General features: G+C 40.3%; 1 protein-coding gene across 1 annotated transcript in view; it reads left to right on the forward strand.

The window, feature by feature from the left end:
- Positions 1-3,009, forward strand: part of VEZT (vezatin, adherens junctions transmembrane protein) — a 101,393-nt gene extending 98,384 nt beyond the window's left edge. The window contains exon 12 of the mRNA XM_074870782.1: positions 2,987-3,009. Within this exon, the coding sequence (XP_074726883.1) occupies positions 2,987-2,994 (8 nt within the window). The 3' untranslated portion in view covers positions 2,995-3,009. The remainder of the gene's footprint in view (positions 1-2,986) is intronic.
- The last annotated feature ends 13,946 nt before the right edge of the window (positions 3,010-16,955 follow it).

Consider the following 16,955-nt stretch of genomic DNA (forward strand, 5'->3'; position numbering starts at 1 on the left):
CTTCCCTGGACACAGGGAATTGGAAAGTTTTGGGGTTTATTGTTTAAAGTACCAGGGATAGCCCTGGGTTTGCTGTTTTTTCTCACAACTTAACTGAATACAGCAACTGAATCTTTAATAAAAGATATGTTTTTTCTTGAGTTTCCACTGGGTTTTGAAAAATAAATGCATACATATTAACAAGGACAAAGCACCAGGAATCCTGAGATTTAATGTTTGCACCTTATATTTTCGGTGTATTTTTGCTTGCTTTTCATAATGTAAGGTTGGCTGGTGTAGGTAAATTTGCTTGGTTTGATTTTATATCCTAATTGAGAATTGTTTAAAAATGGCGTTTTTAAATATTTTGGACTTCTCATCTTTTTTTTATAAACAAGGGTCAGCTCCTTCCACTAGTTATGAGGGCACTGAACTCCTTTTAAAGTCCTTTTATACAAGAGCTGAACAATCTTTCTCTGCATAGCTCTGATAAAACATATTTCTCCAATCTCAAGAGCTCATTCAGGATGGTAAGCCAATGAAGTTGACTTCTTTAAAAATGAAGCTGCAAGTTAATGTGTCCCTCATTTATAGCTACTATTCCTCTCTGCACAGCATGAAATTTTGATTCCAGATGTCTTGAGTACTCCAAAGTCACTAAAGGAGCATAACAAGGAAGAGGCTGTGCTGTAAGTAAGAATCAATGATAATCTTTTTTCGTATCATGTAAAGGTGCAGAGAACTACACAGAGAGATACAAACAGATAGTAACGTTACCCAGAAGAGAACTGTTGATGTACAATTTACATGGTCTAGTGGGCCTGAAACTTCAGAAAAATCACCTGTGTGTATGCCTTCCACAAGTGGGGATCTGCTCTTTACAACTGCATTTGAAATCAACACAGAGGATATTGAGAATATCAGTGTTCATCTTTCAGCTTTTGTTAGACAGGTTTTTAATGACAGACCAATCTATGTCCCTTTAGATAGCGAACCCACCCACAAAAGGAAGAAAGCTGTATAGAAGGATAAGTATCCAAACAAATCCCTACAACTGTGTTAACGAGATGATGTAACACAAACCTGGGAGAATAAATAAAACCCAGTGAAAGAAATAGAATCAAGATGAAAATGCAAAACCATGAGCAATACTTTTTAAAGGACTTTTCTTAAAACATGCATCTAACTAAGATCTAAGTGAAGGCAATTATAGTCTTAATTTCCATCCTTATTAACAACAGACCATAGAAAAAGGAGCTGGAAGGGACAGAGAAGTCACTCAGACACATTTAAATAGAGGGAGGGACCAAACAACTCTGCAAATACTCGGTGGTAGCCAGGCACAAAGTTCTTAGTTGTGTGTAAATTATTCCAAATTATGTCAGTACTCCTACTTTCTCCATAAAGTTATGCCAATTCTTAATACAGAAAATCATAATGATGATTGAACAATACATAAAACAAATAGCATTTGATCAGCTCTTTTTATGACCTGTATAATGCACTGCATTGTGAGGCACTAAGTGGCAGCAGGGGAGGGGGGAAAAGGGTGTCTGCATTTTGTCTGTGTGGAATATCCACGTGCAGCTCATGTCACGCACTCAAGGCAGCCAGAAGGCTGGCTCCCAATTGTCTGTTGTCTCCTTTGTATGTGTAAATTTTCTAGTAAACCAAAGTGCATCCTATCCTCACAGCATTGGTTTCACAAATGAGAAGTTCAGTTTTCAAAGTGACTTCTGTCTAGCTTAGCAATTTAGATAACATAGTGCTTTTGGGATGCTTGAAAAAATGGTGGCATTTGACTCCTAGAGGGGACTTGTAGATGGGACAGGTTCCTGCACCTCCACATTCCTTCACCTCTAGGTGACCTGCAAACAAGATGGAAATAGTGTTTTTCATCTTCCCATACATGTAGATGTCAGCCTCCTCCAATGCCAAATTCTCCATGGACTCTCAGTCTGTCTGAACGAAAGTTTGGTCACCAAAGACTATGCCTGGCTTTACTTTTTGGAGTGAAGAGGGTAGATGAAAAACAACCAACCAAAATAAACCCAACCCATTGTTAGGCACCCAACTAAGACATGACACTAAGCTGCAGAAAAAAAAATTGTGTTGCACAACATATCACCTTTCTCATTTCAGTTATGGTTTTGAACATTATTCACATCCTTGTATAACTTCATGCTCTCTGCTCTAATTTGTAGCATCAGGGAAGTGCTCATAGTGCATCTACCTACCTGCTAGGAAGGCAGATGCTGCCATGTCCAAAAGGGGTGAAAGTTCCAACTATAGAGTGATCTGGGGAAGCGCTAAATATGTTGGTATAGAAACCCCCACATGGGAGATTGCAGCAGCTCTGGCAAACAGCAAGATACTCAGAAGGATAGCTAAAATGACAGTCAAGGAGTTAACTTATCATTCTCTAGTTTCATGGCTTCTGTTACATGCTCTGGCAGAGAACACAGGGTCTAACACTCTCTATCAGCTCTATATCCTGGGTGTTCGGTCCAGGTGCATACAGATAAGTCAAGCTACTAACCCAGTCATGTCCTTCCTTGAACATGTGAGTTGGGAGGGATGGAGGATGGGAAGAGCTCTCAGTACAGTCCACCCACCTGGCTAAGCTAACATGGCTGGTAGAGGCCAAAAGTGACCTTCACAGGAGCAACATATGAATCAGATATATGTTTATGAAGCACAATATCTTTGGTGGTTTTCCCTGTGACAGAGCAGACTGTTCCTAATCCAGTTTGAACTGGTTTTGAACTGGTTTGACTGATAAAGTGATCTTTGTTCAAGATGAGGTTATACTCTAAATGGATTGCAGTTTGATGACACTAACTTGTAACTGCATTTTTCATTCTGGAATGTTTCTTTCTGAGGCACGTCCACCCACCTGACACATATTGGGCTTTGTTGTTATAATCTGACTAGCTGGCTATAGCGCTGGTACCATATAAATACAGTCTGATAAGAAACAAAAGAATGATGTCTTGTTCTTTTTCAGGTAGTTGAGTCTTGGAAGCTGTTCAGCTACACGTTGTCTGAGTCCTCCCCCTGTAGAAGTTCTCCCACTACTCCTCACACTCTTGCTAGAATTCATATCTGCTGTGTAAACAGAAAGGATATTAAATGAAAGATGAGCCATCGTTCAGCCCATAGTGCAGTTTTCTCTGTGCTGTTCCTGCTTTCTTGACCACTGGGATCTGAGGTTTGCCATATTTCAGCTCTGGTGTGACAGTCATGCCAGTCTGAACCTTCCATGTCTTGGAGAAAGTTTCTTCTCTATGATCACCATAATGCCGGAGAATAATTGGTTTGTCAGACCCTACTTCTTTCAGCTTGGATGTTTGCTCCTCTCTGTTTACATGAGGGAGGAAAAAATTACACCTCTGATTAGTTCTTGCTCAGCAGAATCATCAGGCAATACTTCCATTAGTTTAGAATGAAGGTTGACTGAAGCAGAAAACATACCTTAATTTGTGAGTTTCTCAGCTGAGGTAGAAATTATCAAGGTTACCAATTTAGCTAGAAATTCAGGCAGCCTCACAAGCATCAGTGAACAGCCCCATCGCCTGTTAAATTTGCTACAGACATTTCAGTGCTTTGTGAATGGACTCAGCCCGTGAGTTGCAGTAGAGTGTGGAGGTTCAGACTTCTTACTGATCAGCATGGCCAGCATGACTATGAAAATTTCTGGTTTAAAGTCTCAGCTATTGTATACTTCCAATTATCTTAGCAAGTCACTAGGTTTATATCTTCAGCTACAGTATGAGTAAAATGCGCCTGAATGATTGTTCTTCTCTAATCTCCTCCTTCCTACTTAATGCAGAAGAACCTGCTGATCTCCCAATTCCCTCCCCAAGCAATATCAGCCTGAAGTGGCAGATTTCTGTTTTGTTTCATCAATAGCCTTTCATTAGGACCTCTCTATAGCTAATGATATGATTTTGCACTTTTCTAACTTGTTTTTCACATGAGAATCTGAGGAGCTTTGTAAACATTGATGATAGGTATTATTAAACACATTGCTCACAGACAGAAAAGCATCAAGTACATTGCCCAAGATCACATAATTCACCTGTGGTTAAGCTGGCACTAGAACTGACTGCACCAACCCTCTACACATGTACATAGCAGAGAACCTTTGATGCTGAGGGGCAGTCAAATTCACCCCTGTTGAAAGTCTGTCTAACTGATATTTTTCCTTCACCTTTACTATCCTGGATTCCATACACCTATTGTGCTACTCTTCATTGATATTGCTTGCTTCATCCTCCTGAGAAAGAACAATACTTAAATATTTAAACATTTCTTTATCTAACGGCCAAACTTATATCTATTTCAGTCCTATGACTGATCTTGAGAAAGAAGCAGAGAATTTGAGGCTGGCTAAATTAACCCAAACCTAGGACGTTCTGCGTGTAGTATTCTACATGTATATATGAGTGCATGCATCCATACTTTTATCAATTAGTCTTTAAGCAGTTATAAAAATGTGTAGGTCATCACAGTAGTATTAGGTAAATAAAACCATTAAAGGAAAAAAATTAGAACAAAAGCTGGGCAATTTTGAGGCAAGCTAATTATGTAAAACATCAGCTGATAGAAATCAAAGGAATATTTTTGTCTTCAAGCCAATTTTTCTTGCTGTTTCAATTTCACCATAAAATATTGCTTAGTATAAACTTTTTGCTGACCAGGCTAAGCATAAATATTCAAGAACACTAAGCCAACTCTCATGGCATTGACACAGGAATCTGGTGACAGCATCAGGGTATTGCAATATGAGGAGCAGCATTTTACTTCCAACCTGATGGGCCAACAGGGTCTGCAAATCCTGAAAACATGCTCAAGTCCTGTGAAAGTAAACACTTTTCTTGTAGGGAGACCCTATGACCCTATTTGTGGCATAAATGTTGTCTTCAATTAGATGATTAAATCAGCTGACTGCAGAGCTTTTGGGACCAGTAATATGGCAGACCCCAGAACAGTTGTACCACAGACAACCACAGGTATCCTCAGTGTCTGGATGAGCTCTATCCAGTTCTAAACAACTGCAGGCTGGGGTGTATCAAAACCCAGAATCCAGGAGGATGAAGGACAGACACATTTCAGAGTGGTCTCTAAAACCGGTAATTCTAAGAAAATACAATGTTTCCAGTATGAGCTGCAAATATTAAGCTTTTTCGTTGCTTTTATTTTTCTTGGCTTTGCAAGCACATTATATAGGTATTGGAGGGTGACATACAGAGGTTGGTCAAACAATGCAAGCTCCAGTTTTAGCTGCAGCATCAATTCTTTCGGACTTCGGGCTACTCAGTTCCCCAAGAAATAAAGCAGTGATACTAACCCATTCCACAACGAATAATATGCTAGTATACTATATTGTACAATGTACAATACATTGTAGCATATACACTCTTACACGCTGAAAACTGCTTGATTTTATACAGCCACTAGCTGCTAAACCTATTATTATGAATGATGATTTTTCACCTAAGATACAATGCTGATTTTATTAAAGCTGAATACATTTATAATTTTGCCAGTTAAATAGCAGGATGCATAACAGCTGAAATTCAGAAACTGTGCTGTAGATACAAAATTATACAGGTTAACTTTAATAACTGTCCTTGCAAGTAATTAATGTTTATAATGAGTTATCAGCAAATTTTTTTTTCATTTAAAACTAGCCTGCTTTATAAATTCCAGTACTTCTTCCTCAGAGAATTGATCAGGCGGGGTAAATCTTAGCTATTTCTGACAGGAAACTAAATCTTAACTATTTCTCCTCCATCCCTTAATGCTATTTTAGCACTATAGTTGGTACTCACAGAATGGCTGATACATTTGGAAGCTACCATACATTTTAAACACATGACCAGTTCTCCATGGGGAGCCTCCAGGGTTTTAAGGCTATCTTGTGCTATGTAAAAATAGAAAACTTAAGTATAAGCATCATAAAGAACTCTAAAGCCACAATATCTATGGCAATCTTCTTTCAGGCCCTGGCAAGGCAACAGGCTACAGATCACAGCAAATTATCAAAATGCAAAATGATTTTCTTGGAGCGTGGTTTCATTTGCAAAAGAAATTCAAACAGTTTTTCACAACTGTTGGAATGTTTATGTGCAGATTAATCATAATCTGAAAACACTGTCTCACCACTAATCCCTGAAAATGTCTCTGTTGAGATAATTCTTATCTTCCATTACAGTAGCTAAAATAAAAGTATATGTTTCTCTCTCATGAATAGTGAAATGTTAAGCGCAACCCTAGGAGTTTTCAAAGCAATAATACTCTCCAGACTAGCGTGTTGGTTTGGTTAAGTGGTCTGCCATAATCTGTATTCTACATCACGAAAACATTGCCATTTATTCTAATTTTGCTTATGGAAGTAAAAACCTCCGTTTGTTACATTTGGTTTTGAATTTGTTCTAACCTCTCCAGTGCCCACACATAAGGCAGCTTCTGGTGAAGATCTTCAGAATTCAAGTCAGAAAGTTGGAAAATCCAACCTAGAGAAACAGAATGAGAGATTAGAGTTAGATGCATAAGTAAAGACTGATGTTAATGTCAGTCCTGTTCTATGGCATCTGTCAACAGAATGTAAGGTTCATTCATATGAATACAAAGTGATGAAGCTTTGGAATTGCCTTCTTAAACAGATTAAACAGATTCTTTGCCTTGAAGAATACAATGGGAGAAAGAGGGAATGTGCATTCTACACGCCTTCAATTCAAAACCAGAAAATTATGTCTAGGAAGAAGATGGGTGTACAGAAAAACTGATTATTCAGATAAATTTCAGGTTAGAACTTCAGATGAACTACCTTAACTTCCCACATCAATCCCAGTCACTGACTTGTGTACAGCCCAGGATCACTGCTGAAAAGGGATGCAAGTAATGCAGACTCTAACTATTCTCAGCAGCAATCTGGAGTAGTTGGAAAATTAAGCCATGCATCACTTTGACCAGCAGGGGCACAGAGTTCTTTTAGTGTGCATTTCTGTAAGAGATCTGTGGTTGCAGCTGCACTGTGACAGGTATATTTTAGTTAGTTCACATTTGCAGCATTTGTGGATGATTTCAGAAGGCCTGTGGGAGTGTGGAGGAAGAAGTTGTTTTGCTGATCAGGGATATCAATTAAACTCAGACACCAGAGTGAAAAGAGCAGGCGTATTTTACTAGAAATAACTAAATAATATAACAGAATAATACAGAAAACATACAGTAAGAAAAGACAGAACAATGCACTTAAACAAATAGGAAAATACAGGGTAATGCATCAAATCATTACTACTTGAGAGAGAGAATAGTGATTAAGAAAGATACATCACCACTTGCATACGTTACCATCATCCAGATCCGCAGTCACTGGGGAGCCCCGGTTACAGCGAGGATTTGGAGAGCCTGTCCCAGCAAGTGGGAAATCCTACGCGGTGCGTCCACCCGTAGGTGAGGCTTCCAAAGTCGCTGGGAGCGGGTCCAGCCTTATATACCTAAAAATCAGTAAGCCAGAATAGCTGGCACCTTTGTTTTAAGCGGAAATATCTGGTTTTCATCTCACGTTAGGTTCCCCCCAGAGCCTGGCCAGGGCTTAAGGGAGAAGCTAAGGGAGTTTCCCTGTTTATCTAATTAATTTATGAGCAAGGTCACAAGGCCAGACAACTGTTTCTGTGGCCTTGTTATCTTGCTCACACATAAAGAAATATAAGGATACATTCAAGATAGACATGTTTTATGATGTTTAAGCTACATCTTCTATGCATATTTCACTAATGACTACATACAGAGTTAGCAGTTTTAGTTCAGGGCCTGTTGCTCAGGCTTCAGTATTCCCACCTTTTACATCAGAATAGTTGGTTTGCTATAACTTAATATAATACCTATTAGCACAATGGTTATCAGTTATAAAATGTACAGGATTCATCTATAGGTCAACTCTGGCTTGGGCTTATTGTCCAAGCCTTAGCACTTCAGAAGTACCTTAACTTCTGTAGATTCTCAGTTGCTCTCACTCCACTCGATTTTCTAAAAAGGTGAGAATTTGCCCAAGATGAATGGTCAGGGTGTGATTTCTATTCAGTCTGAACATCTGTTGCAATGATTATTATCAACAAACCAGATTACTTGATGTGAAAGTCCAAATGAAGTGATAAAGAATGGCTACAGACACAGATTGCTAAAGAGTGGACCAAGCAATCGTTAAAATTAATGCAGGGAAGCTCAGTTTCCCTAGGTTTACTGTTTCACTATGAACAAATTGAAAAGCAAGTGAGTCAGAAACAAGAATTCAGTGGGTTAGAATTGCAGTCACAGAAATGCATGGCCTGCTGCTGGGCATTCCCTTCACCAAATAAAAAATAAAGCTGTGACAACAGACCAAGCAAATGGGAGCTCCCAAGAGACCGGAAAGGGTAGGGAGAGTTTAGTGGAAACTAACTCCCTTTCGACCCTTTAGATGTTCATCTGTGATTAAGAAAACTCCAACAGCTGCCTGACTATACAGTGCACTGGCAGATCCACTGGTGGAGCGCTGAAGGGAAGTGTGCACGATCTCAGGATCCCTGAGACAGAATAAAGAGGCTGCCTGTGGGCACAAGAGCTAAAGGTAGAATCAATACTCTTACAAATTTGATAGCTCAAAGACACCAAGAGCATGCAACACTACAGCAAAGCATTTCAGAAGTGCTGTTGCTTTGTTACAATCAGAAGAAACTGGATGCCACATTTTCAGAAAACAACAGAAGAGGGTATAATTCCCTTCAGTGCCTATATATGTGTTTATGGAGTTATTCTTCCATGCTAGGATGCTGGGTGTCTCTGCAGCACTTTTAACCTTCACCAGCCAAGGAATTTTAGTTCTGCAGTCCTGGTGGCACCTGACCAACTTCATGGCCAGGATTAGGAAGAAAATACACAAATGGTTTTTGTTTTGTTTTCCACATGGCAATGTTCTTAAAGAAATCTATCCTGCAGAATAAGCAGTTTCTCCCTCCAGATCATCAAATTTACCCACGTTTTAGGCAGAACTGGTATAATGCCTTGTGAAGAACTTTTCAGTTAGTGTATTAGTGCTCCCATTCACAGCAAAAGTTAACTCAAATACATGTGGTCAGGTGGTTTCCAGTACGGAAAGGCTTAAAAAAATATCCAAAAGCAGTTATTCACCCTGTATTCTGCTATCAAAGAGTAGTGGACCTGCAGTGGCTGTGTAGAAAACCTTGTTGGCAGATGATCAGAGATAATCAGAGAAGGACTGGGTATTTAAAACCAGATTGTTTCCAAAAAGTAGGGGGGTGGGCGGTGGTTATTGCTTGACAATTACTCCCTTCTCATGCTAATCCATACTTTAGTTAACTCAGGCATTCAGAACAGCTGTCCAGGGACTGCATAATTCTAACCACCTCTGCTAAGCACCAGCCATCCAGCCAAGCTGCCTGTTACTCTTACCTCTTTCCTCACAAATGTTGGATGAGAGTGAGAAGCTGATTGTGACAGGTGACTGGCCAGCATCATTTTGTACAACAGGAGCTAGACAGGAAGAAAGTAGAGCACAATGCTTATGATCACACATGCAAGGGTGAGTCAACTTTCAAAAACATAAAACCAAAGTTGTTTTGTTTTGTTTTTGTTTTTTTTTTTAAAGAGGAAGACTGCAGTAGCGTCTGGAGAGCTGGAACAGGCTTGACCTATGGTTCTGCACTGAGGATTACTGACACTTGCTGAATGAAATGCTCTGGATGCAAATTATTTTTACTGGCGCAATATGCTATGACTCTATCACTCACCTTGAAAGAGGAGACTAAAAATGCTTTGATAAATGGTTTGAAACATTGCCCAGTTTCACCGGCTTTGTTCTTCTAAGTGTTTGTAACTCTTGCTTGAGCTACAAAGCTATTTCATCATGTCCTAAAACAATGCTTTGCAGAGAACTGCAGTACAACAAGCTATAAAATGGAGCATGTTCACCCACGCAGCCCACAGAGAGTGTAGTCTTAACAGAGAAAGCTTTTTTCCCCTTTTGCAGCCAAACATTACAACACAGCACATTTACACAGCACGACGTTACCTTTACTTCCTAGAGACATGTTTAATGCCGTCTCAGGTTTTCTTTTTTCCTTTGTAGTGCAGGCTGGTAGAGCACAGCTTTTCTTGTAGTGTTCTTTTCTGATGGCAGTGATTTCACACTCTGTACATTTGGACCCCAGAACACCACTCTTAACCTCCTCTGAGACTTGGCTTCTCCTGGATCTCACACTTTTGTACGCTAGTGACTTCTGGTGCCATTTACGGTAATCGATCCCCTCAGTGAGTTCTCTCCAGCTACAGGTTAGCACATTCACAAGTCCCTGAGGGAAACCAGTCTCAGACCTAGCAAGGAGCTGCAACTTCTCTCCAAGCTCCTGTAACATGTCAGTCACAGACTTACTCAACATGTTCAGTGGTGAGTCCTCATCTGCCTGTGGGATCAAAGATGTTTGGGAGATCTTTGGGTTTAAGTCCTCTGTAGTGGTTTTACACAGGGAATGACAAGATACTTGTCGCAAAACTGGGTATTTTTCTTTTCTTGTTATATCATCATTTAAGAAACCATCTTCGTGCCTTTCTGTATGCTCCCCTGTACGCATCGCACTTCTGCCTTCAATTGGGCTGAGGAGAAAAAAAAGCTGTATCATTAAGAGAGAGCAGTAATGGTTAAAGAACACAGAAAAGAGACCTGTTAGCTTTGCTATCTGAAACATATGTGGACAGGCTGGCAGTGCTCCCTTTCACAGTTGAGACTGAGCCACATTTCCTTCCAAGGAACACACTCCTAGATCAAGCTCAGAAATACCTGTGCAGAGCAGCACAAGGAGGTTTAGTGCGGCCATTGCCAAACCAGGGAGTCTCTGCACTGACAGCGTGTGCTTTGGACTATGCCTGCTGGAGTGCAATGTAACGTAATGTAACATGCTGATTGATTTCTTCTCTCCTATGAAAATTATCTTCTCTTGCCTCAGTAAAATGGTAATCAAATAAAACCAAAACTTTGTTTGGTGCTTTGTTTGGTTAGATGTGACATGCAAAGGACTTTTAGATGTAATAAACTTTGAGAGTCTAAAATAAGCCTTCTCCAACAGCTGCTGATTCTATATACCCTATTTGGTGTTGGACTTTTTTTTTCCCCCCAGTCTGGGAACTCTGATCTTCCACGGTTGTGAGAGGACCATCTTTACTTTAAACTATAACAGTTTAATTAGAAGACTGTCAATATGAAAAATTAACAAGTTTTAGGAGTTTGAAAATCTCAGATACAAAGAAAGTTTACTAGTCTTAGTCCTCAAGCCTCTCAACACACACAAGCTTAGCTGTAACCACAGGGTTACCCCCTCCAGTTTCAATGGTAACTTCTTACACTCTTTAAGTGGAGTGCACACAAATGTGTTCATAGACTGAAACAAACTGGAGTAAATTTCAGAAATTCAAAAGCAAGTCAGGCAAAACAAGGCAAAATGTCAGTTTAAAGAAAATGTGATGAAACCTGAATTTAAAACCCAGTTATCTGGAGGAGTCACACCCCAGAGGAATGCTGTGAACACTAGCTCCCAGTACATTAGTCAGCAGACATGAACTTCATCAAATCCACAGAGCTCTGCACCTAGCAATGTGCTGTTGTTCAGTCCATGCCAAAACTGTAAAACAAGGCTATTATGTGCCATTCTTTAACTGCTCAAGGTTTGTATGTTAAACATACTAAACTCATGAAATGCTGACAGCAGAAATGAACATTAGGTACTACACCTCAGGGAGTTAGGCTTAGGTATAGTCCACTGTCACATTCCCACTTGTCTCCCTCTGCTCACACTGCGTGGCAGAGTGCCAATTCTGGTCATGCGCCTTCCCATCCCTGCCATTCTGCCTTGGCCACATGTACCTTAGGACTCCTTTTTGTGTCTTCCCTGAAAAACTAGTTGACAGAAACTTCCCCACTCCCACCACTACTGGTGTCACACTATTACCTGGGAGTAAAGCCAGGGGAAAGATCCATAGTGAAATATGAGGACAGTTCTTCTGGTTTCATCTTGCCCCTCTCTTTCATTCTAGTTTTCATCTACAACAAAATGAATGTTTCAAATTTAAGATTGGAGGAGATGTGAAGGGGAAGGGGGGAGTAGAAGAATATCCTGGATGTAAAAGGAAATACCTGGTCAAAGAAATAGACAGGTCCTGCCTCTAGCACTGCAGTTGTAGGCATTGGTTCCATTACTCCCTAAAATGAAGAAGGGGTGGAGCACCCCAGAGGAAAATAGTTATGTCAGCAGGCTGTGAGAAAAAAAAAGTTTATGTTTTTTACACTAACAGTGAAGCTGAGGAATTACTTTCTGTGTGAGGCCTTGAAAATCTGCTTCAAATAATTCAGGAACCACCACTGTATGAATGGGAATACATTAATGTGTCAGCGGATTAAATTACATGAAGTTGATTACAGAACTGAAGATCAAAATGTCAGCTTTTGATAATTTACGTTCATACAACTCTAGTGTTTTCATGAGATATGACCTACAATTATTTCTGAGGATAGGCAATGCTTCAGTTTATTATGTGAAAAAGAGGACTGCTTTCATCTGCTGTTAGGACTCAGTATGTCAATAAATATGCTTTTATTTAAAAAAGGAGTTTTATGATGTCATCATAAATATAAAAAATCTTTTTTAAGATACCGGTGTAGGGACCCTTGACTCTGTGCAGCCTTCCATTCCCTACCAAGACTACACATAGGCAGAGAGATCTGCTGCTCACGGTAGCACATCCTAACACACATATCTGCATACATCCTAATGCAATAGCTCCTTATCACAGAAATATAAGGAGTCTTTTTGAAGCACTGCTCCAGACAATGGATTGTTTTGGTCACTTGTCACTTAAAAGCAATTTTAAAAATGAGCTCCAGAGGAGGCAATAAACTGACTTATTTTTATATTTCACAGCATGCATCTATTCATGCAAACTGAAAAGTTTGTTTTGCCCCAGTCTGAGTGCACAAACTGGTCTGTGCTTCTCAAGGTGACTTTCAGCAGTAAAACAGATTAGATTTGTTTCTTTTTAGAAGCACTCCTTGCATCCTTTGAAAATCTGTCCTCCAAAGGATGTTGATGTTGTGACACTAGTTTATGCAAGCCAGGATGTTTGGATTACAGCTGACAGGCTATAATCAAACTGGTGTTTGATAAAAAGAAATCACCAAGGAACGTGTAAAGAAGTCCACAGTGAACAGTGTTAAATGTGAATTCTGTGGCTGCTTTTGTCACTTTTAACTTTGATTTAGTTACTTCATCTAGGTTTTAGGTAAAATCTTAGAGAAGGAGTGGTTTCAGAATTAAGGAAGCCCTGTATCTTGCCCATGCTAAGGAAGACACATTTGGTGACAGCTGTCATTGCCACAGTAAATGCTATGGGTGATGATGGCTGAGAAAGTACAAGTGTCCCCTGGCCTCAGCAATTGGTGAGGGGGAATATCTTTCCTTCTAGAGTTCATAAGGCATATTTGCTCTCATACAACAAACATTTTCTTTGTCTACATCCAGCCTTTAGGCCCGATATTAAACCTCTAGTCATAAAAATTGTCCTGTTGAATTCAGTGGATTTTTAGAGCTGAGTAAGGACTATGAGTTTTGGCCCTAAGCTAGGAAAAAGAGTATTAAAGTGTCGTAAACACATGAATAATGGCATCAGTCCCAAAAATACAAACAGAAACAAATATAACATCCCTATGTTCAACTCTTCTTGGGACTGATATAGGCCACTTACTTCCTAGTTGTCCTTCCTCCCCCTCGTTCCAGGACTAAACTGCAGCTGTCAGACAGCTCCCCCACTCCATTCCATGCCATTTCTTGACAGTTACACACAGCTTGAAAAGAAAACACAAAAGAAAACATAACATACTCTGAAAGAAGACTTTTCCTGAAGATCAGAACTTCTTTTGCTAGGAAAATAGTGCAATGGGAGCTGCCTCCTTGGAAGAAAAAGAAGAGGTGAGTCTCTGTGTTGTCTTTCAGGAAAGAGTTTCAAGTCCTGCTGCTTGGTTACCACGTTTTGGACTGCATTCAGCCCTTCCCCTAACTCCCCAACCACTGCCTGCCTTTGTCCGGGACGCTGGTTCAGAAAAAGGAATAGCCACTGTGAGAAAACAGTATCTTTCTGCACCTAGAAAAAGTATTCACATCTCTCTTCTGCCTTATGGCCTGTCCGACACTGTCTTCTTATCATGCTGCCTAGTATACCATGAAACTGGAAAATGTAGTATTCGTTAATATAGCGTGTATTAAATGCTAGGAACAGATGACTGGCAATAGCAGAAGAAGGACAAAAAAATCTGAGGTGGTAAGGGCATGCTACAAGATGTGTGGCTCATTCTCTCTGCTTCTAAGAGACCAGGTCCTCTTAAAAGCAGCCAGATGGGTAACATGGAGTCCAGTCGTCAGTCTGTTCATGTTAATGCTCTCTTTGTTAATGCAGTTCTTACTCACCCGTTGCAATTTTTTCATTCAGCATTCCTACTTTTGCATGTTGGTTATTAAGCTATTATCCTGTTGGCTATTTATGTAGAGTACAGCACTAATTCTAGGGCTGGAAGCAGTGTAACCTGGAAGGTGCTTAACTTTGCTCCTTCCCACATGCCCTCTTCTCTGCAAGCCTAATGACCACAGTTCATGGAGTACTCCTGGGCCCAGTAACAGCATATCACCTCAAACTGTAGGGACAAATTGTTAATCTGCCTCTTTTTAGCACTGCCAATTTTCTTTCACTCTCCTAGGTTTTATTCATATTCATTGGTAAGTAAAGTGTGACTCCCCTCTACAATTTATTTTCAGCCTACTTTTTTGTTCAGTTTCAGGCAGATTTGGCAGAATAACATACACAAAGATAATGACCCCTGGACACACTTCGTTAAAATCAGCAGCTGGGTAGATGATAGAGGCCAAAGGAAGTGTCCCCACCAAGAAAAAGGCAGGCCAAACTCTGCTGAACTGTGTGGCACCAGTCAGCTGGCCAACTGCACATGCAGTACTAAAGCACAAACCATCTCTCTCTTCATTGGGGTACCTCAGTGATTATGATTGGTGCTGGAATGAGTCATTCTGGGGAGGAAAGAAACAACCCTCTAAGAAAACTGGCTTCATGAATTCAGCAGATCACAGAAATATTTGTCCTACTCGTTGTTCCTTTTCCTCTGATGCCCTTACTTCTAGATCTCATGTCTGTAGCCAGTTCACAAGATCTACTCTTACCTGCCTTATTTTTCCTTTACCTATCTCTGGTCAGTATCTCTCCTTCTGTATTCCTTGGCCTTCTGTAGACTTTACAGCCTCCTTTATCTGTGACTGCAGTTCTAGAGTCAACAAAATCCACGGTCTGGCAGCTTGTCTGTTTTGGCACATACCAGAGCGAGTGGAGCACAAGCTAGTAACTCTCTTTCTCAAGTTCTCAAAGGCTTCAAAGGGGATATAGTGAGGGGTAAGAACAGCCTGGTACATGAGAGACTAATGGATTGAAATCAAACATGAAAGTAGAAACACTGCTACAGGATCTCTTGAGACCATTACAGTGCCCACCTACAATAAATACACAACAGAAAGATCTGACTCAGAACAGAGAATTCAGTGAATATGACCCCTGATGTTCCCCCTCCCCTGCCGCCAACCACAAAAAGAACAGCTCTGTAGATTCCTCTTCTACCTAATTAGAAAACTAGAATGGAAAGCAATAAACAAAATGTGTTCTAGGCAACATTAGTGCACATGCTTTTGTGTCATCCATTCTCAGTATGAGAAGGAGCTATTCTTCCATGGCGCTCTTCATCAGCCTCAGACATCGACTCTGACTGGAGTAAGAGCAACAAAAAAGCCGGAAAATAGCAGTGAGCATTAAATGGCTCACCTGCTCTATCATGCAAGGTTTATTCTGCTTTAACCATCGTAATAGGACCCTCCTGGAGGTGTCCAGTTGTACTGATTTGACACCAGCATGTAACAACGTGGTTTGAAGGGGGAACAAGTGTTACCACAGCAGTTCCCAACTGGTGAGGCACATCTCACTGCTTTGAACATGCCTCAAGACCAGGGGAGTCAGCTTCCCTCCACCCATCCCGGTCCCATGAAAGGCCCAGCTGGATGTTTCCGTGTTTGAGTGCTCTTACAAGAAAAAGCACTGGAGAACATGCTGCTGTGACACTTGCACAGATCAGGATGGAGTTGATTTGATCAGTACTAGAGCATTAGCTTAGTCTTTTGAAGCCTTGTGCTTGCTGAGAATTGGAGCAGGCCAGGATTGAGGAGCTGTCCTTGGGTGTGAGCCATGGGGGAAAAATGGAAGTGAGCAGCCGGCCTCAGTGGGGCCTCAGTGGGGCCAGTTTGTACCTCGGTGAGGTATAAGGCATTAACAGTTTTCCCAAGCAAAGACCTGGCTGCAGAAGCATTTTAAAACACAGCTATGCAGGATAAGGCCCATTTATAACCTTTATGTATTATAAATTATCATGACACTGTAGTATACATTATCATGACACTGTATTATACTATATACTATAAATACATCTCAAGCAAGAGTTATTAAAATATACCAGTAAGGAAGGGGAAAAAAGTATTTTTAGCTAGCATGGTTATACTAGTAGAAAACCTGTGAAAGTGTAAACTCAGTATAGGAATTTTAAGAAATAGGCTGATTTAATGAATCATTTGTGGATGCTGGTAATACTGGTATTTCTTGGTTTTCTGGGTAGTTGTGGAAATGAGACAAGGCAGTGTCCTTTACCATGTAGTAGAATCTTCCCTTTTTTGCTCCATGGGACTTGGAACAAGTTCTTTTTTCTTACATTATTTTCTTTCTGTACAAGTTATTTCTCCTGTGACTTAGTTAATTTGTTCAGTGTTCTCAAGCTGTAAGATCTTAACAATCTTAAATGCTATAAAACATTTCATGGCAGCCGT

Source organism: Strix uralensis, chromosome 5, assembly GCF_047716275.1.
Source record: "Strix uralensis isolate ZFMK-TIS-50842 chromosome 5, bStrUra1, whole genome shotgun sequence".
In the NCBI taxonomy this organism is placed as follows: Eukaryota; Metazoa; Chordata; class Aves; order Strigiformes; family Strigidae; genus Strix; species Strix uralensis.